This window comes from Megalops cyprinoides, chromosome 2, assembly GCF_013368585.1.
Source record: "Megalops cyprinoides isolate fMegCyp1 chromosome 2, fMegCyp1.pri, whole genome shotgun sequence".
Lineage (NCBI taxonomy): Eukaryota > Metazoa > Chordata > Actinopteri > Elopiformes > Megalopidae > Megalops > Megalops cyprinoides.
Window position 1 is genome coordinate 46,347,070 of NC_050584.1, and position 23,349 is coordinate 46,370,418.

Below are 23,349 nucleotides of genomic sequence, written 5' to 3' on the forward strand. Positions count from 1 at the left end.
CCAACCTGAGCATAGCGCTCTTCTGTTGCTCTGAGCAAAGGTAGATTCATTCCAAGACCTTCACCTAGATGTCCTCTGCCTTTTCAAAAAAGCGGAGGAAACGTTAGCCAAAGGGCATCTGAGGTCAGTTCAGACCTGCCGCTCCACAAGATGCTGGAGTCTCTTTCTTCTAACAGGATCAAGTGGTTTCATCCCTGCGACTGCGTCACTCATAAACTCAATGGTGTGGCTTGTTAAGGGATTCCGGGACCAGCGGACAATCAAAGACCCTGCAGTCGCCGAGTTAAAACCCCAGGGCACAGCAAGAGGGCGCGGGCACGTTCGTTAACAGCTCGTTCCCTCCGTCAGGCTGGCAGCACCACACAAGTGGCCACCCGAGGCTCTCGCGTTCTGGTTTAGTCTTTCAGACAAACTAAAAAAGCAAGCTAAGCGAAAAACTCCCATGGCTCAGTCCATGTAACAGTGAGGAAGATCGATAATTCACTCACCTCACATCTGGCTCTTCACACTCCAATACAAACCAACTCAGGCAGAAATAGCTGCAACTGCCGTGGTCAAAAATTCTCAATATTACACATTTAAAAATATATTATCTTCAAAATATTGTTTTATATACAACAATTTTAGTGTGTGTGTGTGTGTGTGTGTGTGTGTGTGTGTGTGTGTGTGTGTGTGTGTGTGTGTGTGTGTGTGTGTGTGCGCGCGTCTACTCCACATGTCTTCACTGTCTCAAGATACACGGTCAATTGTCTACATTGTTTCAAGATATTTTGTACAAAATTTCCACAATCACTAAACCATTCCAAATAATTCACTGGGTTTTTTTGCCAGAATCTGCTTTTATGACATGAAAAAACTAACGTTTATATCCCAATGTATTAAAGTATTCAAGTAACACAAACATTTTTTTTTCCACAAACTTCACTAAACTCTGATTGGTTCCTCTTATGCACAGGGCACTCTTGTTCGTTCTCTCGCTCCCTCATTTTGACGGCTTTTTGACACCGTGTCCTCTCTCGTTCTTCATTACTCCATTAGGAAATGTTACATAAATCATCTATCTTTACAGGGCTGATTAACACCATGAATGTAAACTGACAAAGCCTTTTTTATTCTTTTTCTATGCCCTACACAGCCACAAAAGAGAGGGCCATCTTCGTGGTGACACAAGGCTGCAATTAATCCAAGGACCAGAGAGAGACAACAAAGAGCAGCAGCCCAGAGAAGAGGTCAGACACAGCCTTGGCCTTCGCTTTTCATTCTCTTTTATGCAACCTGGGCAATGCTCCAGTTCCCATTCCATTACAATATTCAAAATAGAAACAACAACCCATTTAATATCCAGGGACACAAAGCGGTGTGGCTAAGTGTAACACATGACAGTTATCACTGGGTTCAGGAGACACCAGTGGAAAACACAGACTGTGGTTACTTCTACCGGGAAAGTCGAAGAGGTCAGAAGAGCCGATGCAAAGCAACGCAAACCACGCATCGGATCCGTGCATTAACACTTCTAGAGAAAACGAAGGCAGCGCGACTCTATTCCAAATCAGGATGGGCAACTCCAATGCAAGCATGTTACCAAAAATCCATTCACGTCAGGATCTGATTCAATTTTCATGCTCATGAACCCTCACAACCAGGAATCAAACAGGGTAATGGTCAAAGGGTCAAAAGTTGCACCTCAAGAGCAACGAGCTGCCTATATATTATGCATGACTATGTGCCCGTGCTGTTCTTTTTGACTGGTTAGGTTTGATTTGTTTTCCCTCAAGTCATAAAGAGAGACAGGCAGGTCGAGGCATGCCCGACAATCTAACGTCAACTGACCCGCCTCATTTACTCCAGCCCACGCTGTCCCAGCAAGCCTCTGCACACATTCAAGTCTGTTTCTCAGGCCAGGAGAATGTGTACACAAGTTTCTAGCAACCACTTCAACAAAACCTTCACCTTAGGGAGGGACAGGGCCTCTGGTGCCACATAAAGTACTTCTGCTCTTCATTCTGATCAACATCTCAGTTTCTCAAACGAGGCAAGGGCTCAGTCAGTTACTAAGCAGCGTTTCAACAACACACCAAACAGCACAGATCTCTTTTTTAAAGCGCGCTGTTTCACAAGTCGGTCCGTTGTAACGGGAAAACCTCAAATGCATGAAGAAACAGTAATGATAGCATCCATGTCCGAGTATACAATCAATAAGCATTCAGGACTGTGACAGAGTTTTGGCAGATGCTGTAAATGCCAGGGAACAGATACGAAGTGTACATAACACGGTGTCTAAAACTACTGAGCGAGTGACCCGCGTCCCAGAATAGAACTGATTACTTCACACATTCAGCAGTCTGGTCTAATACATGCCTGTGAAAAATGTGCTCCATTACTACAGCGCCCAATATGGAGAATTCATAGATATAGAGGTTCATTTAATAAAAAGTCTGAAGCGGGTGGCAGAAAATACATTCACATTCGAAAAATATCTAACCCTGTTCTTATCACAAGAAAGAATTTAATCCTCCTGCTTTGTGCAAGGTAATACATGAACGGTGATAAACCATTAAAAATTAAGATCACAGGGCAAATTCTTGGTGTTATGTTCGTAATACCCCAGGTGCTCTTGTTTCAAGCTGGGAATAGTCAATTCCAGGAGCAATCAGGAATATGAGTATGAGTGGTTATGACCTGCCTTCATTCTAACTGGGTAATAAAAGTTTAAAGGTTTAAAGGTTTAGATAGCAATTTCTTCATGCTAAATAAACTCTAAACCAACATGTTTGGTTCACAGTAAGCTTATTCATTGTTTTTTTTTTTCTTGTGGGCTGCCAGAAGACTCATTTCAAGAGCAAAAGAACTGCAAAAGAAACCATTTGACCAATAACTGCTTGAAGTCAGACTGGATCTCATCATGGTGTTCTCTTGACAAGCAGCTGTAATCAGACCATAAGCACAGAACCATATAAAGACTGCTGCAAGGCAATCAGGAACATCTGCCCATAGATAGCTATGTAATTTCATATATAAACAGACTGCTAACATTTGTTTGATAAATTTAGAACAGCAGGACATTACACTTGCAAACATTTGTATTATTTAAAAACAGGATTACTGTGTAAATGCTGGGAATACTGCAGTTAGAAAGACACTGCAAACATGGTGAAAGCTGAGAACTTGCAAAGGAGGGAGCAGCAAACCTACAACATAACTGCAACTCATTTCAATTTAATAGCCTCGGTTTTCGATTGTTCTCTTTTTCATGTTAAGTGCTCATGCAAAATCGTGCCAAACAATTTCTCAGTTGAAATTTCTGAGTGTATTCACCCTCAAAAATTCTCTTTCTTTGGGAAATATTTCATGCTTAGTTTGAGCAGAATTTGTTACCACTGCCAATAAACCTGTCAATTTAACACGCTGACACACATGTTAATGTGTGAATGTATGCATGACACCAGGATGAGCTGTATCCAGTTGGAATTGATTATTGGCGTCTTCTGGCATCATCTGCAGAGCGCCATTAAAGGCTAGGGTGAGCAAAGAGACCCCAATGTATAATGCTGACTTCTTAGCGAGTGCGAATGACGATGACAGACACACACAAACAGCAAAGCAGCTCCCGCAAAGTGCGCTGTGTTATACCGATAACCCTGAAAGCTGCGCGAGAGGATTGAGTCACCCACACAAGAGCTGAGCATCATCAAAACAGCCCGGAGCAAATCACCTCGGCGCGCAGACTGTGAACAGCGGCACTCTTCTGGCACACTGAACTTTTACGTGTGGCGAAACAGAATGTACATCAGAAAGTAGAGCAACTGGGGGTGGAGGGTGGAGGGGGGGGAGGCACTTAACATGGGTTCACATGGTCAAAAGTCTATTCTAAAAATGAACTCGATTTTACTCAAAACAACTCGACTATAAATAGTTGTGAGCCTGGCGTTTTGGGGGGGGGAAGCACAAAACTGAAAGCTTATGCTTAGGATGATTATTAGAAGAGACGGTAATCCTGGATTTTATCCCTTCCATTTGTTTGCTGTTATTTCTCACGATTCACATTTGTCTGCAGGTGCAGTGACACAGAGCGTGCTGGACACGACTGTTCGGCTAACAGCACAAAATGCAACATCGCAGACAGGAACCATTTCTAATAATCATAGCGAGCAAGACCGAATAAGCGCACTTACAGTTTATGCCATACTTTTCATGCACTCTAAAACCTCTGCAGATAAAATAAGATCAAAACAAGTTTAACGGTGGATTATTTGCCATTTTAGTTAAAGCTGTCTTTGAAGAATTCCACTACACTGGCTTCACTCTTTAGCACAAACGTCTGAAGATTGTAGAAAAGAAAAGAAAAGAAAAAAAAAACAGTTGCGTGGGACACAGGCTGGATAGCATATCAATGAGCTGTTCCAGTTTCTCTGGGCTGCCACTGACTGACTGATCTGCTAAATCCTTTAAAGATCAGGAGAGCAGATCTTCCATTAGTGTTCTAATGGCCAGTGCTCTCTTCAGTGTTCACTGCTGTTTAGTGATTATCTATACAGGCCAGACATATGTGCCCTTAATGGGCAAGTAAATCTTTGAGTGTATTGTATGACATTATCCTCTATCAAGTTCTTCTGACACAAGGAGGACTACCCACAGCACAGCTCTAAATTGTTTATGATGTTGACTTTAATTTCAAGCCGTTACTGTATACATCTCCCCAGAGTATGAAACGAGGCATATGCCAAGACATGAAGGTATGAGCGCCTTGCTGGATGTGGCCTATGAAGGGCCTTAAAGGCAGAGCTGTCACACTGTGTGTGTGTATGTGTCTGTGTGTGTGTGTGTGTGTGTGTGTGTGTGTGTGTGTGTGTGTGTGTGTGTGTGTGTGTGTGTGTGTGTGTGTGTGTGCGTGTGTGCGTGTGCGCGTGTGCGTGTGCGTGTGTGTGCGTGTGCGTGCCCCACCCCCCCCTCCGGGGTAAATCCGCTCTGCTGATCTTCTTCTGGGTCAGGGCAAGGAGCCAGAGCCAGCAAAGGTGTCCTCTTTGTGCATGTCACCAAGGGCCCTTAGGGCTGGGGCAGCCACACACGGGTCTACAATTACCGGCCACAACAAGCCTTCTCAAAAAAAACACAAAACACCTACTTAGCAGAGAGCAAGGTAACTAAATAAACAGAAACTGACTGTAAACAGCATTCAAAATAAGCGTTCATCGGTTGTTTTAATTTACCGCGCAATTAAAAATAATTTGACAACCACCGAAGGTCTGATCGTATAAATAGCATGGGGGAGCCGGAGGAAAATTTTTTGAACATTTTTTTTCACCTCCTTCAGGAATTGGCTCGTAGTACCCAGACTCATTTTAGACGGGGGGATAACGATCATGCAGCGATCTGGGCGTAATTATGCAGCTGGGTTTGCCAAGGCCCCCTGCATGACTTATTCATTAACGAGAGGCTGATGAAGGAATTCTCTCTTCTACACACCCACCGAAGGCAGGCATTCTCACTTTCCTCTGACCCTCGGAAGCCCCCAGAACAACTGAATGCCATACATAACGCTATTAATCAAACATGTGCACAAAAAACACACATACACACGCACACAAAGGTCCAAACACAAGACTGGGGGTTACGCTCGTTGACATTTTTTTTGGGGGGGGGGGGGGGGGGGTCGCAATATAAACGCAAGACTGCTGCAGCCTTCAAAGCAGGCAGTAAAACACGTCCCGGCCACCTCTGGAATTCCCCTTGGCTGAGAGACACACAAAGGATTTCCCTGGTGATCCAGGCACAGACACAACAGAGGGCCCGCTGCCCGTGCAGGAGGCTGTAAAGCCGCGTCTCACGCAGGGCAGGTGATCCCCCGCGCACCATCTGCCCATCGTACCCCTACTCACGCTTTCACACCTCACACGCTCACTGACCCACTTACACAGCTGGAGTTAAGGGGGGCAGTGTAGCACAGTGGGCGGCACTGAGAGCAGCACTGTAGCACAGCGGTAATGTGCAGGGCTTCTAACCCCAAGGTTGCCGGTTTGATTTCCCGCTGGGGCACTGATGCTGTACCCTTGGGCAAGGTACTTAACCCACAATTGCGTCCATAAATATCCAGCTGTATAAATGGATAACATGTAAAAATTGTAACATGTAATTGTAACTGTAATTGTAACATAATTTGCTCTGGATAAGAAGGTCTGTTGAATGACAATAATGTAATGTAATGTAATGCCACAGTGTTCAGAGCCCTGAGACTGGAGCTCGCAACCCCACGGTTACCGCCGCGCAGCACAGCAGCGCCCCGGGATGCCTGAGCTGACCCCGCACAAGGGATTAGATCGCCCCCATCCACGCTAAATCCCAAATTAAAAACCAGAGATTGATGGCGGTTGCTGATTAGATAATCTATCCCGATGGCAGTCTCCCCAGCGACTCGACTCGCACAGACTGTTTGCTTCTGTTCACAAAGCCAACTCACATCACATAAAAACTGCCATCTTTCAGTTTCCTACGGAGCTGCTAAAAAAGACCGGGTTGAATATTTTTCTCATTAGATCTCCATTTTTGTAAAATGTAGTTCAATCCTATTAAGCGTCCACTGATCCACAACAGGGACGCGTATTCTGTGTCACATGAAATCCGATTATGTTGATGTCATGCAAGGAAAGAGATGGGGGGGGGGGGGGGCGGGGGTTGGTATGGGGGAGGGGGTGGGTTTGGATAAATAAAGTGAAAATAATTTGGCAACATGTTCTAGAAAAGGCTGGTCATAATGACCTTGTTTTGATAGCTCTCACAGCAGCCATTTAGCATGCGCTGCGCTCTCTGACCACTTGACTGTGGCCTCCTCTTAGCACTTCTAAAAAACTGTATCCATAAACACGGACTTCCCAGAGGCGTGGGGGGGGGTTTGGTCATGCTGAACAGGAGGGCTTGGGCAGGACTGCTGTGCTTCAGGAAGCTGCTGTGTTTGCTCTCAGGTAGCATCAGTGGGGTAAGCACAGAGCTTTGGCCATGTGCAGGCATCTCTGTGTCAGGTGACACAAGACACACCATCTAATCCCCAGCTCTCAGGAGCCAGGGGACAAACGGGGGGGGGGGGGGGGGGGGTCACGTGAGCATCAACCCACCTTCTCGTGAAACACTCCGCCCCACCGGGCCTTTCTTCAAAGTGGGATCATTTTCTTTACATTACTGTCATTTATCAGACCCAGACCCAACAGAGGTTTCAAATTTTACATGTTACCCATTTATACAGCTAGACATTTACTGAGGCAATTGTGGGACAAGTACCTTCCCCAAGGGTACAGCAGCAGTGTCCCACCAGGGAATCGGACCAACAACCTTTCGGTTACGAGCCCTGCTCCTTATCACTGTGCAACACTGCCACCCTTTAGGACCTTGTATGATGAATGTAGGGGGTATATGTCTAAACCCCCACCCTTCATTGATGTGACTCACGACGAGCAGCTCTTACCGGAATGGTAGATATGACGCGTTGGACCCGGAGATCAGCGCTCTGTAGGCCTCCTCTGGGCTCTTCTTTAAGTAGATTACCTGAAACAGACATCAAGGCATTAGCACACCTCAGAAAGCAGGACTTCCTGTCCAGGGACAATCAGCGCCTCAGGGAGCGGCTTTGAAAAGGCGTCATTAATCCCCCCTCCGCGCCGTCCCCGGAATCATCTTGCACCCATAATCACGTGCGTGCTGACTGACACGTCTCATCTCCAGCTCGCTGCTGTCGGCCTTACAACCGCCGGGTGAAGCTCAGGTGCTACACCTGTACAACTGTGTGGCCTCCTGTTCCGACAAAGAGGCAGGGCGTAAAGGAATGTAGCACTGCGGTCAGTGCCGCACGCGCACGCACACACAAACACACACACACACACACACACACACACACACACACACACACACAGATTAGCGGCCAAGACGCTGGGCCAACTGCACAGACACGCTAATGAGAGTCCTGGGTGTCTGTGCCCCCCTGCTCTCCGGACAGAGGGGAAACAGAATGTGCCATGGACACGAGATCTCCTGCCTCAGCACAAAGAGGCTATTCTAGGACTGCTTGGACTTGACACAGCACAATGGGGACGGAAAAAAAAGGTCTCTCTGTCTCTGTCTCTCTCTCTCGCGCACACACACACACACACACACACACACACACACACAGAGTTGTTCCAATATAGCTGGAGACTGCGAGTTTGCACCACTGCTGAGGGCCCTCTCTGTTTCTCCAATCAGTGCACTCTAAAACAAATGCTGAAAGTCAGCACTCTGAAAGTGCGAATACCAAAAAAAAATTCACCTATGCCACGTCACCTCCTGTGAGATCTGGGCTAGATGCAGCTGGTTGGGGCATGCAGCGTACAAACACCGAGAGAAATCTGCAAGGCTGCCTTCCAGGGAATAGTGTTCTTATAGACAAACGATCTTGGATTATGAACCTGCTGTCACCACACTGTTTTCAAGGTAACATTCCACACAGAGCAGGGTATGCATTTCAACAACACATTTTACAACCCAAGAATGGTCTTGTTAAACGCTAATGCATTTTCTGACTGGGAATTACTAAATTCATAATTTACTTCATAAGATATTATCACAGAATAAAGTACACAGTATATATAAAACATGTGGTATATCTTTTTGTATGGCTTATTTATTAACAAATCTATGAACTGGATACATATTGTGGGAATTTAAGGCAGCAGTGACAATTGTCTTTTCAGCTCTGCCCATGCCTGAAACAACCAGAGTCTTGTCGACCAGGGTCAATGTAGGAGACAAAGCCAGGGTTAATGTAGAAGACAAAGTCTCCTACTTGTCTCCGTGTCAGTACGTCTCGTGACAGAGTGTATACGGGCCAAGGCCAAACGCAAGAAACAGTGCATGAAGATTGCTTCCTTTCGCCAGGAGAACAGAGCTTTGTTATTTCTTGTCGTGTTCATGAAATATTCACAAGGCACACAATTAGATCCTGCTGAACTGCAGCATATTATTTTCTGCTGGTGGAAGGATACGTGAGGCGAGTGTGGTCCGGGGCGTATCGTGGCTTTGTCCGACGTGACAAAGAAAAAAGCGGAATCCCAGAGCCCAGCTGTCCGATCTAACTGGACTAATCCTCTCTTCTGGAAAACCATTCCGTTTGCATCAAAACAGATACAGTGAGATAGATGACCCCACTCCACGACAGCCCAAGCCACCAGACCAAATCAATAAAGCCCCACTTAAGGGAGAGACAGCGAAGGAGTAATGGATTGAGCTGCTCAACTCAGCACATTCTCTCTTTATTAAACTGCAGCCCACCAGTACTCCCAAAACCACAGGGAAGCAAAGACGTTCTTCTATTTCAGGCTACTGTTTCTGGGACCTGTTGGAGGAACGCCGTCACTCGGCTATTCGTCTTGGTTTAATAGATACAGATCGTTAAGCCCTATTGATTAATCAGTGATATATTCTGTCGGAGAATCTGTTGAACAATGATTCAGCCCAGGAGTTCAGTCACATTTTCAGCTGAATAGACAGACCCTGCAGGCAGGCTGAGTTCAACTTCCACTTGCAGGAGCTCAAGGGACCAAACAGCAGTGTTGGTACAGAGGGAAAAAACATGGTTTGTAAGCTAAAGGTTGCCAGTTCAATTCCATGGTCAACGCTGTTGCTGTACCCTTGGGCAACATTTTGCCTTAGTAAACATCGAACTATAAATAGGTAACAAGTAAAAACTGTAAATTATATAAGTCGCTCTGGATAAAAGCATCTGCTATGCAACTGTATTGTAATGTTTTTTTTCCCCTTTGGGATGAAATAACTTATTAGGACAGAATGTTAACAACAGCAACACAGATGGACAAAAGTCCCAGTGTCAAATTGACAAAGAATGTGGTCTTATTCATATACTTAAGGGTTTAGGCAAAGGTGTGTGATATATAAGGAGACCATATCAGAGTTTAGAATGAGCAAACCCATGAAACCAAAGAGACTGGTTAGGGATAAGTAGGCCCAGCACCACATGACTGAATACCAGATCACAGCCCAGTGAGCATGTTCCAGATCTTATCCACACACCAAGATGCAGTCTCACACCTCGCCCACATACTTGAGCTGTTCCCAGACTCTATCTGAAAACAATTAAAGAGTCATTTCCATCAACTCCTTCTCATCACCTACATTCTTTATTGACACCACTTATGTCTCATGCCTAATGATGCTTCATGAATAGAGGGATCAGAGAAGAAACCTCAACTGATTTTTTGCAAAATGGAGGGGATTACAAGGTAGAAATTGCTTTAAAGCGACACATTTACTCCGCTGAGAGTGACCTAATGCCTGCACACAGCGCCAGACACTGCCGTGGCTGCTTTCCCGGGCAGGAGGGAATGGTGAGCCCGCAGACGTGCGATGAGTGTGCTAGACGCTGATCTCAGAGCAGGGGACGGTAAGCCCGCAGACGTGCGATGAGTGTGCTAGACGCTCATCTCAGAGCAGGTGCTCAGCTCCACGGGGTCAGAGTCGCATGAGGGAGAGGACACGGAGAGCGCCGCCATAGCAACGCCGCAATGTAAGGAGCTTAACAACTGCACACGCATTATGTCTACATTAATCAAATTTGCAAATACAAGCAAATTGGCATATGGCTTGATGTTTATCTGGAGCTATGTTAAGCATGTATGTCATATTACATTACATTATTGGCATTTAGCAGATGCTCTTATCCAGAGCGACTTACATAGGTTAGTTTTTTTTACATGTTACCCATTTATACAGCTGGATATTTACAGAGGCAATTCTGAGTTAAGTACCTTGCCCAAGGGTACAACAGCAATGCCCCAGTGGGGAATCGAACCAGCAACAATTCGGTTACAAGTCCTGCTCCTTACCAGCATTTCCCTATTTCATACAGAAATGTGTGCATGTACTCTCACCAAAAGGGTGTCTCTGTGTGGGTTTGGTCAAAATTCCCAGCCCCAGTGTGGGACTGGGTTCTCATTAATGATGTCTCCTTCCACTCAGAGAGAAATGGATTCCGGTGCACTGCTGTGATTCCCAACACAGTCCTCCCGGACCACACAGCCACCAAGCCCACACAGAGTCAGACCAAAATGCAGCCACTGAACAGACCGATCATCAAACAGCCCCACTTGTGGACAGTCACAGTCCTGTTTCTGTGTAACTGGCGAGTAAAAAAGATATCGCTCACAGACAACAGAAATCGGCTTGAGAGGACACAGGGCAGACTGCTGAGCAGGTGGCAGGTGCCTGTGGACTACAGATCTCCGTATCCACACAGCCTAAGCCTGTGTAACCAAGACTAGATGGGCCAACGACAAGCTCCATTTACACGTCAAATGACAGACAGCCTTCAGTCAGAACAGGTGCACTGACAGGCCTCTGACAGACTCTCAGCGCAGATCCAAGGGAGCAAATTACGACATACAGACAGCTGACAAACACCTCCAGTACAAAGCTAAGATGAGATGAATTCGGAGTGATCCGCTATAATCTAGTAAGGCACAAAATACTCTTCTCTTTCTCCATCTATCCCATGGCACATTCTTGCTCCAGTCAGTTTCATCCACCAAGAAACTGCAGTCCCTTCAAAACAGCAGGGGCTTGAATATTTACATTTACAAACGCTCCAACACAATTCTTATCATCGTTTCTAGGGTGAACAGACCCTCGCAGCTACAACTGAAAGGAAGAATTCAGCACTCTCCGCAATTTTCTCTGCCCACACGCAAATGTATCTCACAGTTCTGAGGGGAAGTGTTAGCAGTGGTATGGGGGTGGGTGGGGGGGATTGTACAGATACAGAATATGGGAGCGGGGACACAAAGAGGGGTCCTGACCTTTAAATCCCCCTCGGGTAAACGTAGCACTGCGTGAACCACTGACCCACATTGTGCGTGTGGATATTATGCCGTTTCATTAAAATAAATGCGCTTTCTCATGCAAGGGGGCGGCAGAAATCCCCTGTGTTTAAGTGCCTTTGGGAACAGTGCCACAACACTGCCACAGTGACCTAGTCGGTATCCCTAGTACGAGCACAATGCTCTGACCCCACAGAGCCACACACACACTCCCACAGCACTGGCAGGGACCGGCGTGCTGATAAAACCCTTGCAATAAAGCCATTATCCTCGCGGAGTAATTCATACCTGGAGCTGAACTGGCCCTCTTCATGGCAAACAGAGGGCCAAAGTGAATGGAGCCTGTGCAACAAGAACCGCTGGCATTTAAATCCCGGAGGACGGGAGCATTGTGGCCATACCGCAGAGAGGGCTATTAGTCACTTGTCACAGCCTTCTCTCTTGCTCTGTGGGGCCCGTGAAGGGGAGAAAGCTATTGGCACAATCTTGCACACTTATGCAAAACCCCTTCCCGGGGTGTGCTAGCAGACACTTCCTTTTTCTGAAGATCCAGTAAATGCCCCATTTTAGACAATTTATATATTACACATCAGGGGTCATCATAAATGCTACTAGTTTCTTCTTATCTAGTTTCTAGTCATTTTGTTTTAGAAAAGGCATGTGAATTCATATGGTTTATCCTCACATTTGTAAAATACCAGGCAAGACAAGACTAATCATCCAAGGTGCCAGTGCTTCCACAGCTCACATAAGCTCACATCTACTCGGAATGAAGATCGGGGCAGTATGCAGACCTTTGCACACAGTGATACTCAAGGCTGACATTAAGAAGGAATGACATCATGCAGGTTGTTCAAATAATTTCCACCTCTGGGTGATGCATGCTAACTTTTCAAACACATATTCTATGACTTCATCATAACAACTGGGCAATAGAACATCATGTGCAGACTGTTTTGTAGTGGCTCACAACATTCCAAAAATACATAAATAAACCACAGCGCAGGGCCTTTAAGTTTCCAGCAGCTCTGATTGGAAAGTCTTTGTGGAGAAACAACATTTTTTTTGTGTGTTTGAGGCAAAAGCAAAAAATACACAAAAGCACAGTTCTTTTCCAGCTTTGCTTTCCCTGAAGGACAAGCGAGACAGCTTTGCATACAGCTCAAAGAGAGAGAGGGAGAGAGACAGATAAAGAGAGTGAGAGAGGGAGGCAGTGATAAAGCGAAAAAGAAACTGTATACTCACAGCATAGGCACCAATTAAGACAGCAGCGTTGGTCCTCTTTCGCTGATCAAAGCTTGTGTAGTGAACGATCCTCTTTCTGGTCAGTGTGAAAGACTGCAGGAGAAAACGGAGTATGAAACGATTATTAAAAAGGAGCATACAAAATCAGCACACTCATAATCATTCATCACATGAGCACAATTATATTAGACACATCAAAACACTCGCTTGTTACTTTTTCAGCTGGGTAAGTGTCACTAAAAGGAAAAACACATTAGTCTCTACAGTGCAGCAAAATAAAACAAATCACATCAGTAACGGTGGTTAATGCTTTGACTGGAGGGGTATGAGTTTGAAACCTAGGTTTGATCGTATCATTTTTTTGTTTGACATCTGCTGTAAGCGCAGCACTGAACGTCCTTCTGGGAAAAAAAAAGACACCTACCACATCAGCTCTGAACTGACAGTGCAATCCCTGATAAATAGATGCACGCGCACGGCTGCACCTCATTTACAGACCGAAAATCACAGCTGGCGCACTGACAGCGTGGGTGTGCGTGCGTAGACAGATGCTGTAGCGTCTACCTGCTGCTGCTGCTGCTGCTGCTGCTCTCCCCAGCCTGCCACTGGCTGCTGAACACAGAGCAGGTGGGACAGAAGGAAGCAGATGCAGCATAATTGCTGGGGGAGGGGGGGGGGGGGGGCTGGGGCAAGCTGCTGCAAAGCTACATGCTCAAGCGTTGCCTTCTTATAAACAATCTCTACGAGACGACTTGGAAAGAGCCAGGATTTCGCTACTACTGTAGTCTACGTGACTTGTAACTACATGAGTTGAAACCATAGCTTATAACATGCAGGTATTCATTCATGGGTGGGACACAATCCAGCAGGTCTTACAGGTAATCACTGAACCATGGAGATTCATGTACTGTCCAAACAGATTTGTTTGGATTCACTGGCAGGTGATTTATCAAATTGAAAGAGGGATCACCGAGGGATTAACACCTGGCTGAAGACCATTCAAGACCACCCAGACCTCAGGGCATTGGCGTCACGTCCTGGAGTAACCAAATGACCTACAGTAACTGATTCATGGCCTGTCAGGTTTCACCTGTCCTGTTTTTAAATTTGTCTCACTTTTTTTGTTTTTGATTACTTTTCTTTGGTCTCCCAGTTCTAAAAACAAAGATGCTAATGGCAAGGTTTCACCAGAATATGAACAGGAGTCGTCTGATGGTTGGAAGGCTTTAGCACCTGCGGTATCCACATATGTAGAAACTGGGGCTGTATTATGCTTGTGTAGTGTAGTCACTCTCACATGCATGAGCTACTGTCAGCTCTACAATGGGCCAATGCAGACCTTGAGATAACAACCACAATCAATGCTTGGTAAAGAAGCCTGAAATGTGTTTGTTAGGGGAGGCATTATTGCAGATAGCGGAAAAAATGTAGACAAAAACAGGTAAACATCACTAACTGGCAAACATTCATTTTGGCGAGTAGCACAGGCAGAAGCTTTCTCCAGGGATGGGAATGCTTGCAAAGAATTTGCTGACTTTCCTCCAAGTGTTTTTTTAGTTCTTGGCTGGTACGCCACCCAATATAAATGAGATTTGAATTGTTTATAACAGTAGGCTCTTTTCCCTCAAATAATTTGCGCTGTGTGGTCTCCCCCCCCCAAAGGGTTTATAGGAAAATCTCTCTTTCATTGAAACAAAACAAGTTCCGTAAGACACACTTCTCTGGGTGAAATGCAGGGTGCAGAGGGAGTTCATTCTAAATGCTCTGGGGCAAATGTAAAAAAGGGCAGGGTAAATGCATCCAGCAGGTGGTTATGTGGGGCCTGAGTGGAGCCACAGTGTACACATGCCTGTGGGGGGAAAGGTGAGGAAGGGATGGGTGGCCAAAAACAATAGAACGTCAAAAATACAAACACACAACTCAAGGTCAGCAGTGCATAGTTACAGCGTTTGGCTTTAGTCTGCGCATCAAAAAAAAAAAACCCCAGCTTGGGTTTGCATGGGCTTCATTCAGCGAGGTAGGATGGCCGGCTGACGTTCACGAGATGAAAATAACTCAATAACACAATGACCTGCCACTGTGTAAAACTAATGCTTGCTCAATCATACCGTGATCAATGGCTACAGTGAATCTTAACATCCCATGCTGCCTCCTTGCCTTTGTATAAGATAAAGCTTGACATGCAAACCCCTAGCAGTGAGGTTCAAAGGAATGCCATCCCCATGGCAACGCACAGTAAACAAGACAAACATGAAGGAATGGACGGGAGGGGGGGTGGGGTGGGGTGGGGTGTGGCGACGCCAATAAAACACCATGCTGTCTCAAGTCTTTACCTTCAACATTCGCAAACATGTACACATCACAGACCTACAGCTTGTCCGCTTCAGAACGACACAGGACAAAACACACAACACAGAACAAGACCTCTATTAATCAAAACCTTCTCCTTTTTTGGGGAAGTTCACAGAAGGAAAAAAGGACAGTCAAAGGAAGTTCTAATTTTACAGATGTGAGCCCTGGTCCAGAAGCACCCACGAGTATTCTGGGATTTGTTCAGACTGACCTCTTGTTTAATTAGGGTAATTGAGAACTGAAAGAGAGAAAAATTAACCATGTCCTTTACACTTTCTTGATCTGGTTCTGTACAGAAATTTATATAAACTGCATACTCTGAAACTATTAAGTCAACCGACCAGGTCCTGCAACTTAAAACAAAATAATGGAGAGGACCGAATACATGTAAAGTAGCATGTGACAAGGTGATGATGTATTCTGGACCACCTGCAGCTGCTGAAGAGTCCACCTGAAAGTGATGCTATTAAATTTAAATGTTAACCACAGATTCAACTATGAGAGGGAGCGAGAGAAAATTCAAACATATTTGAACCTTAAGAGTGCAGGTAAATGTGCAATCTAATTATAGCAGGGGCTCCGTTAATTGCTCAAATGTCTGGGGGAATTAAGCTAAATTGGAACAAAAACCTCCATTTTAGGGGGGACTCCGGGACAACGGTTGCCACTGTTATTCACTCACGTGGATGAGAACTGCCAGTCACTGAAATGTCACTACAGACCGTGGGCTTTTGGTTTCCCTTTGCAGAGAGGCTGCTCTGCATCTCTTCCTCTCCTTGCCTTGCGCTCCTCAAAGCCACCTTCAATCGAAACGTTCACTCACGACACACACAGCTCTGATCCCAATCCATCACAGATGACCTGACCCCTACTGTACTCAAGACACCCATCTAATCTCTTCCAGCTACGATCTTTCGTAATCCTCAAGAACCCAGTCAGCGTCGCCCCTCCCCTTCCCAAAACCTGGACCATCACAGGCAGAATGCCCTGTTTACTGAATTATCACCAATACCACGCACACACATGCGCGCGCGCACACACACACACACACACACACACACACACACACACACACACACACACACACACACACACACACCAACCACACTACCTTACAACGAGCGTGACTGAGCGTCACAGGTGCCGTGCATTAATGATGACAATCTCACGTCAGTGTGGCTGATTGTCCCCACTCATAAGTGGGCAGAAAGGAGAGTAGCTCACAAAGAGGCTGAGGAGGAGGACTCCCGCTTTCGCCACGGTGTCATCCTTTCCATCAGCTGATCCCACAATGCATTTCAAAGCGTTCGGCAGTCATCGGTGCCAGCAGTGTCACCTTTATCGGCTGGACGTAATGACTACTTACTTCCCTGCCTTGCTGTGAATGTGAACTTGAATTTACTCTGTGCATCCCACCCACGCGCATGTAGCGCTGACTGCATTAAGGCCCATTCACGTCTCAACCTTCTGCTCCTCGCGCCGCCGAACACGCAGCTGTGCAGTCTCGCTGGAGAGACTCCAGAGAAGAAAAAGCACCTGGGAGAGACAAATAACGCACCCCCCACTACCACCACCACCACCACCACAACGAAATCCAAACAGCCTCTTGCAGTCCTGGGCCAGCTACTATTTGTTCAGGTCTCCTACGAATACTGCTCGAAGCACAGAAGGCAATGCAACGATCACACATCATGCCACAAACACGAATACAATGAAGCACCGGGCCTACATCCGCTTAAATTTTGTGGCCTCCCAATGTAGATGAGCTGCAGCTTTTCCGATGCGACGACTTTTCAAACTGCTGACTAACGGGGGCTTTAAGGTTATGTCCGCCCTGGCATCTCTGAGGGCTCTCTCAGTTCACTCAACAGTGCTTATGCAGCTTTGGCCCAGGTGAGTCACAGACTAAAAGGAGAAAGGGGATTACAGTACATTGGAAGAGGTCTGCAGCACCTTCCACTGCCAGAGCAGCAACCTACATGACTAAAAGATTTTTGTCTTTCGATCAACCCAAGTATTCCACAGCTGGACTGTATAGTCAGTGAGGCAGTAGTACACTGTTACCCCTTCCATTCTGCTTGGTTTATAAAATCATTGTTTCGCTTATTTTAACTGGATGATTGCACTGAAATGCATGTAAAAGAAATTGCAGAAGAATTGACAATTCCACCCTTGATCTTACGAGACAAGTAAGTTTCCATACGTGCAGAACCTGCCTATACGTCAGTGTTGTTTGTGCCATTTCGATTGTCAAGGAAGTACAAGTACAGTACAAGTTTGCATGCCACAGACTTTACACATGTCATGAGAAAGTGTCAGCCCAAATTCCACAAGTGTTTTCTGATTGTTGCTGCATATTGTACATTCCCAAAGAGGGAGGACTGAAACTAGCCAATTACTTACCTTCAGCTTTTTGTTGAGCTTGCAGCAGTATCTGTACAGCATTGCCAAATTTAGAGGACCAAAATCTGCATAAAAACTAAAAGAGGAAGAAATATACAGAGACTCAAAAAGACAGTAAAATAAATGACATGTCAGGCATTAGAAATATGAAGCATAAGTGTCGCATCCCTACAGCAATAATACTGAGCATAAATAATAATAGTTTTACCCCACCCATTACAATCACAGATCGGAATTCGACAGGGATTAAAGGTTAAAGCTTTCACATAGGCCTAATGAAACATTATTTAACCTCATTAGGCCAAAGTTTTTTGTAAGTTTTAATCACACTGATCCTTTCAGAGCCCATCAGAAAGCATCAAATGCATGCCAATTGCCTTATGTAAAAGACCGGAAAAACACTACGAGTGGGGGAACAATAGGTTTATTACAGAGTTGAAAAAATATCAATTAAAACGGTTACATAACTTCTGCGAGAGCTCGGGCTCAGCAGCGCTACTTGTTGCCGCTGTCCAGTCGAGCATTAACGAAAGCACAGGGAAGCGAAGACTGGGAAGAGCGGAAAGGGAAAAAATACACTTACTTTTCATACACAAATTCGTCATCCGTGCAGAAGTAGTGCGTGTTCGCAGTGCTTTTTGGCTTGCTCCTTAAGGTTGCAAAATACAATCGATCTGGGGAAAGAGGGACAGAAAGAAACAAAATAAGAGTACTGCTAGCAATTTAACAGGGGCAGTGGCCGTCTCGAATAACTCAAATGGTATGAAAGGATGCTCATCTCAGCCTTTAATAATGGCAGCAGGTACACCAAATGCATTGATGCTGTGGCTGTTTTTCGCACTAAAGTGACGATCAAGGTACGGAAACACTCAAAATTGAATTACGAAAAGGGTTTATATCGAAGACGAACGTTACATCGTAAAACTGGAATACGTACCAAGTAATGCGTCGTTACAATTTAAGATGAACGAAAGTGGAAATTTTGTACGAAATTGCGAGCTATCAATCTGCAAGTATGAGCGCTCACGTGGTGTAAATTGTTAACTTTTATTAGGTAGCCAGTTAGATACTAGCCGATATTAGGATGGCATGCGATACATAAAATAAAGTTCGCTATGGTTTGCTTGCTAACGTTAGCTAGAGATTAAAGGGCGCCAATAACAACACCAGTAGCCAGTCTAACTAGCTAACATACATCATTGGGTTCTTAGTCTATGGTAGTTAAGTGAAACGTTAAAACGATAAAGTTTAAGCTTTAACGATGTTAAAATGTCTGCCTAGCGTTATTACTTGTCAATTCTGAGATCTGACCAGTTAACGTTACATATATTTTAGCCCCATTTGCTAGTTAAGTACAGTGGAAGCACCAGATATTTAAACACAAACAATGCAATTCTGGTCTTGTTACTGCATCTTTTATTTGTTAATGCTAGCTCGACAAACAGTTAGAGCTAGTAGTTACACAATTAATAAATGAACAACTGGCGAGCAAATGGCGCTCAAAAAGTGGGAATTCAGAGTTAAGTTAGTTTGTGAGCTGCTCTTCCTTACAACGGAAACAATGACCGATGAGCGCAGGAGTGGAGCTATTTGATTCAAGATGGTTAGCCAGCTGACAAATTCTACTCGCGTCTCCACTGTTACAGTAAATCAACGCAACATAGCACTAGTTCATAAAGTAGTTAGGTTGTAAACGTCTCCTTTTTTCTTACCTTTGATAAACTCGGAGGCTCCTATTAGTTCATTGTCGTCTGCCATTTTAAACAAAGTGGAAAGGATCGCTGAGTGTTTAAGGCTGTCTAGAGTCATGGACAAAAATCACAAGTTGCACACGTTTAAAATATAGAACTGCCGCTAGCAAGCTAGCAAATGTTGGCGTGCTTAATCTTAATAGTAAAGTAAATGTCCAAAAGACTGTTTTCAATGATAAAAGACAGAACTTCCTGCAATTACTTATCTAACTACCTAGTTAGCATCTTCAGAAATCGCTGGTGACAACAGAAGTAGGCAAAGAGCTAGCTAGATAGCTAGACTCTCTGCTGGTCGGCAAACCAGCTGGGTAGCTAGTAGTAACGCAGAAAGCTACGCTAGTCTACTTATTGAAGTCCGCTGTCTGGTAAAAGAATCAATGAGACGTCATTTAAGCATTCCAAAACAACTTCCATGTCCTGAGAAAAAGTGAAGAATTGTGATAAATGCAATTATTCTTCCTCTGCTCTCGGCGAGTGGTCGTTTTAGCGGGCGTGGTAAACTGGTCTCTGCTTCCGAGAGGTTAAAAGGCGAGGTTGGTCTTTTCCCCTCACTTCTTTCCGATCCAAGTACTAGACGCAAATCTGTTCCCCTCCATGGCTGCACACACACACACTCTCGACTACAAGGAAAATCTTAAAGGGCCATCACATGGTAACCAAGCACCCAATCACCACACAACTACACGTTGCTAAGGTTTGGTCTCCGCCGGCCAATCAGTGAAAGGGACGCTGCTGGTAAAGTAAACATTGGAGGAGATTTTATCCATATGGTTTTGCGTAGATTTTTTCATTAACAAGCGTCTAAAATAGCTGACGTTCTTGTTTAGGAACAAATTCTCCTCTGACTGAAATATTCTCCCTTAATTTGAATTACCTGGAAATATGGAAAATCTGGAAAGCAGAGAAAATACAAATATTAAGTCAGAACATAGCTACTATTATTTTTCTAGCCAGACCAGTGTGTCAATAATAACTAACCCTGTCAGGTGTGTAGTGAATTACATATATGTTCCCATAATTATGTTGTTTAGACATTTTAAGTTAGACATAATACTGAAAGTTATCTGGCTATTTGTTAACACATTAGAAAGAAGCTCTGTCAAAATGAGAGAACACCAAGCCCTCCCCTCATCCACACAGAAAGACACACACACACAACTTAAAAGGCCCTTGCACAGGTGCAGACAGAAATGTAAATTGCAACACCAGGATCACATATCAGCCCCTCGTGCCAGACTGTATTGTTTTTTATTGAGGTCACACACTATAAGAGGAAGTGCGAGTGAGTGAACTGCATGAGGAGGTCTTTCTTCACAGTAACCCAAGGATTTGTTATGCGTTTGTGTTTCCTGAGACCCTCCCCACCCAGCATGTACACACACACACCACCAACACCACCACATACATACATATACATACACACACATCAACATCCCTTAAAGAATGGTCTTTTGATTTTAAATGTCCCCACAGCTGCTTAATAAATGCATCATTTAATGTATAAAATAATCAAACAGCTGTTATTCCTTACAGCTTGTATTGTATATGTATCTCCAAAGACACTTTGATCCACCACTCAGGAGCACACGTGAAAAATACATTATTGTCATTTAGCAGATGCTCTTATCCAGAAAAATTCACATAGGTTACGATTTTTACATGTTATCTATTTATACAGATGGATATTTACAGAGGCCCCAGCAATGTAGCATAGTGATAAGGAGTGTTATATTTATTATATAATACAATAACTATTATATTTACTGAAAAAACTGAGAGCCCTAGCAGGGTTTGAAATAATCATACTTGAAATAATTTAGTTTCTGGTCTCATCAAGTTCAGTCTTATGTCTTCCACATACAAAATTATAATTTCTTTCAGCTGTAGTTTTTCCCCTCCTTGGTTCATCTTACAACATCTGTACTGTTTTGTTATTTTCGTTGCATCACAGAAAAATGCTTCATGACTCTCCAAGCCAACTCCCTTGTTTGTTAACAGTAAGGCTCAGTGTCCAAGAATGTTGGGTCAGACAGAGCTTATCCTGATTTTCTGTGGTATAAAGCAGCTGATGTTGAAGTCCTGCTCTTAAGCAGAGCGCCACTCTATCACTGGGTCATTACCCGTGATCCATTCCTCTTTATGCTGAGTGTCAAACACAGCAGCAATAGGCACCATTGGTGTAGTTGCAGTGCAGTAAAGGACAGATGGGATATATACCGGTTAGTCACTACACCCACTGACACCATTTACCATGTACTGTGTTTATGTTGCGTCCATGAATCACTGATGAAATTGTGACACATCAATTTGTAAAAAAAATGCTGTCTCAGTCTAAGAAAGATGATAAATGACTCAACCTTACCTGCTATGAGAGATATCCAGACTCTCTGGACTGTTGAGGGTGGACAGCTCCATTCGTTGTGCTCCTGGACCTTCCAGGACGGGATGTCTGACATGCCGTCATGGGGGTGCAGCGGGGAGGGGAGGCTGGGGAGATCCAAGGCTTCAGAGGGGGCCCTGTTGAAGACCAATGGCTTCTAAGTCCTACCAAGCAGAATATGGAATGTGGGACAGAGAATGGAGACAAGGTTGTAAAAAGCTGCTCCTGGGTACTGAGTGTACCTTTGGATGGGACTCTGAGGCTTCACTTGACAGGGGAACACAGAACAGGGGAAGATTGGCTCAGGTGACCGGCTCAGGTTACTGCAACAGGACAAGTCCTCGTAGGGGTGTCCCATTTCACCCCAGGTCAGGTGTGAATTTCAAGCTTCCTTGAGTTACCACTCCGATTTATCAGCTTGCCAAGTTTGCTTCCTTCTCTTGGAAATTGATCCCAATCTCAGAAATGATGTGAAGTTTTCACCCACTTGCTGGTTGTGTCATCTTATATCTCTCTCAGTGGTTGCGGACATGGTCTCCCTCATACTCGATTTTTTTTTTTTTTGCTGAGAGCTACATTGGGCATGTCCTTCTCAGAGATTATGTGATACTCTGAGATGCTGACATCATGGAAAACCAAGGGCACAACCTAACCCACAGGCCAATGGGGTTTCCTGTCAAAAGCAGATGCAAGTGCATTGCTTTCTGCCTAAAGAGCAATTATAAAGGAAGTGATCTTTCCAATGTGTTTGTTTGCCTCAAGTGGACAGTCGTTCACAATGTTTCCAGGCATTCCTGCAATTATCGGGTATTTCCTTTCATAATATTCCAAGGCAAAACATACATTTCAAAGGGTGTATAAATCAAATGCTCAGAATTCTTCAAACAGTTACTCCCATCTAGACAGTTGATAACAAAGACGGGTGTTGTTTTCAGTACTTCTACCATAAGTTGATGTGGTTTCCACATCTTCCATTGTGCATTGTGGTTCAAAGAGCAGTTGTGAATGGTGTTGAGGTCTGTGTCTCTGCGTGTCAGTGCACAGTCCTCAGTGTAAGGCTCTCACAGGAAGGGAATATTTGGACTTCAGCTGCTTGTTGACAATAGCTACTTATGCAACTTTTGGCAGGACAGCAAGTAGGAGGGGTTGAGTAAGGTGACTAAGAGACACACGAAAGACAGTGTATTCTTGGTGCATACCACACAGTGTGCGTATGTATGTATTTATATTCACATGAGTTTTCCAGCCAATTTGGGCTCGCTGTCACATCAACCCCCTTTTGAGCGGTCTGCACCGCTCAAAGGAATTACATGTGAAATACACACTGGGAAACACCTCCATGCCACTTGATACTGTACTGTATTTT

The 23,349-nt window shown here is 44.7% G+C and overlaps 1 protein-coding gene across 9 annotated transcripts in view; it reads right to left on the reverse strand.

The window, feature by feature from the left end:
- The window catches only part of cdc14ab (cell division cycle 14Ab), a 45,865-nt gene extending 23,689 nt beyond the window's left edge, over positions 1-22,176 (reverse strand). For 4 of the 9 annotated variants that reach the window (XR_005004698.1, XM_036520693.1, XM_036520691.1 and 1 more), the window contains exons 1-6: positions 19,565-20,200; positions 18,436-18,526; positions 17,853-17,928; positions 15,431-15,478; positions 13,098-13,190; positions 7,454-7,533 (exon numbers count right to left, since the gene is read on the reverse strand). Coding sequence is in view for 8 of the 9 variants with exons in the window: in XM_036520693.1 (XP_036376586.1) it covers positions 7,454-7,533; positions 13,098-13,190; positions 15,431-15,478; positions 17,853-17,928; positions 18,436-18,526; positions 19,565-19,661 (485 nt within the window). In the remaining variant the exon portion in view is untranslated. Of the gene's footprint in view, positions 1-7,453; positions 7,534-13,097; positions 13,191-15,430; positions 15,479-17,852; positions 17,929-18,435; positions 18,527-19,564; positions 20,201-21,965 lie in introns of those variants that run through there. The other 5 variants (XM_036520699.1, XM_036520696.1, XM_036520698.1 and 2 more) reach the window with 4 other exon arrangements.
- Between the last annotated feature and the right edge of the window lie 1,173 nt (positions 22,177-23,349).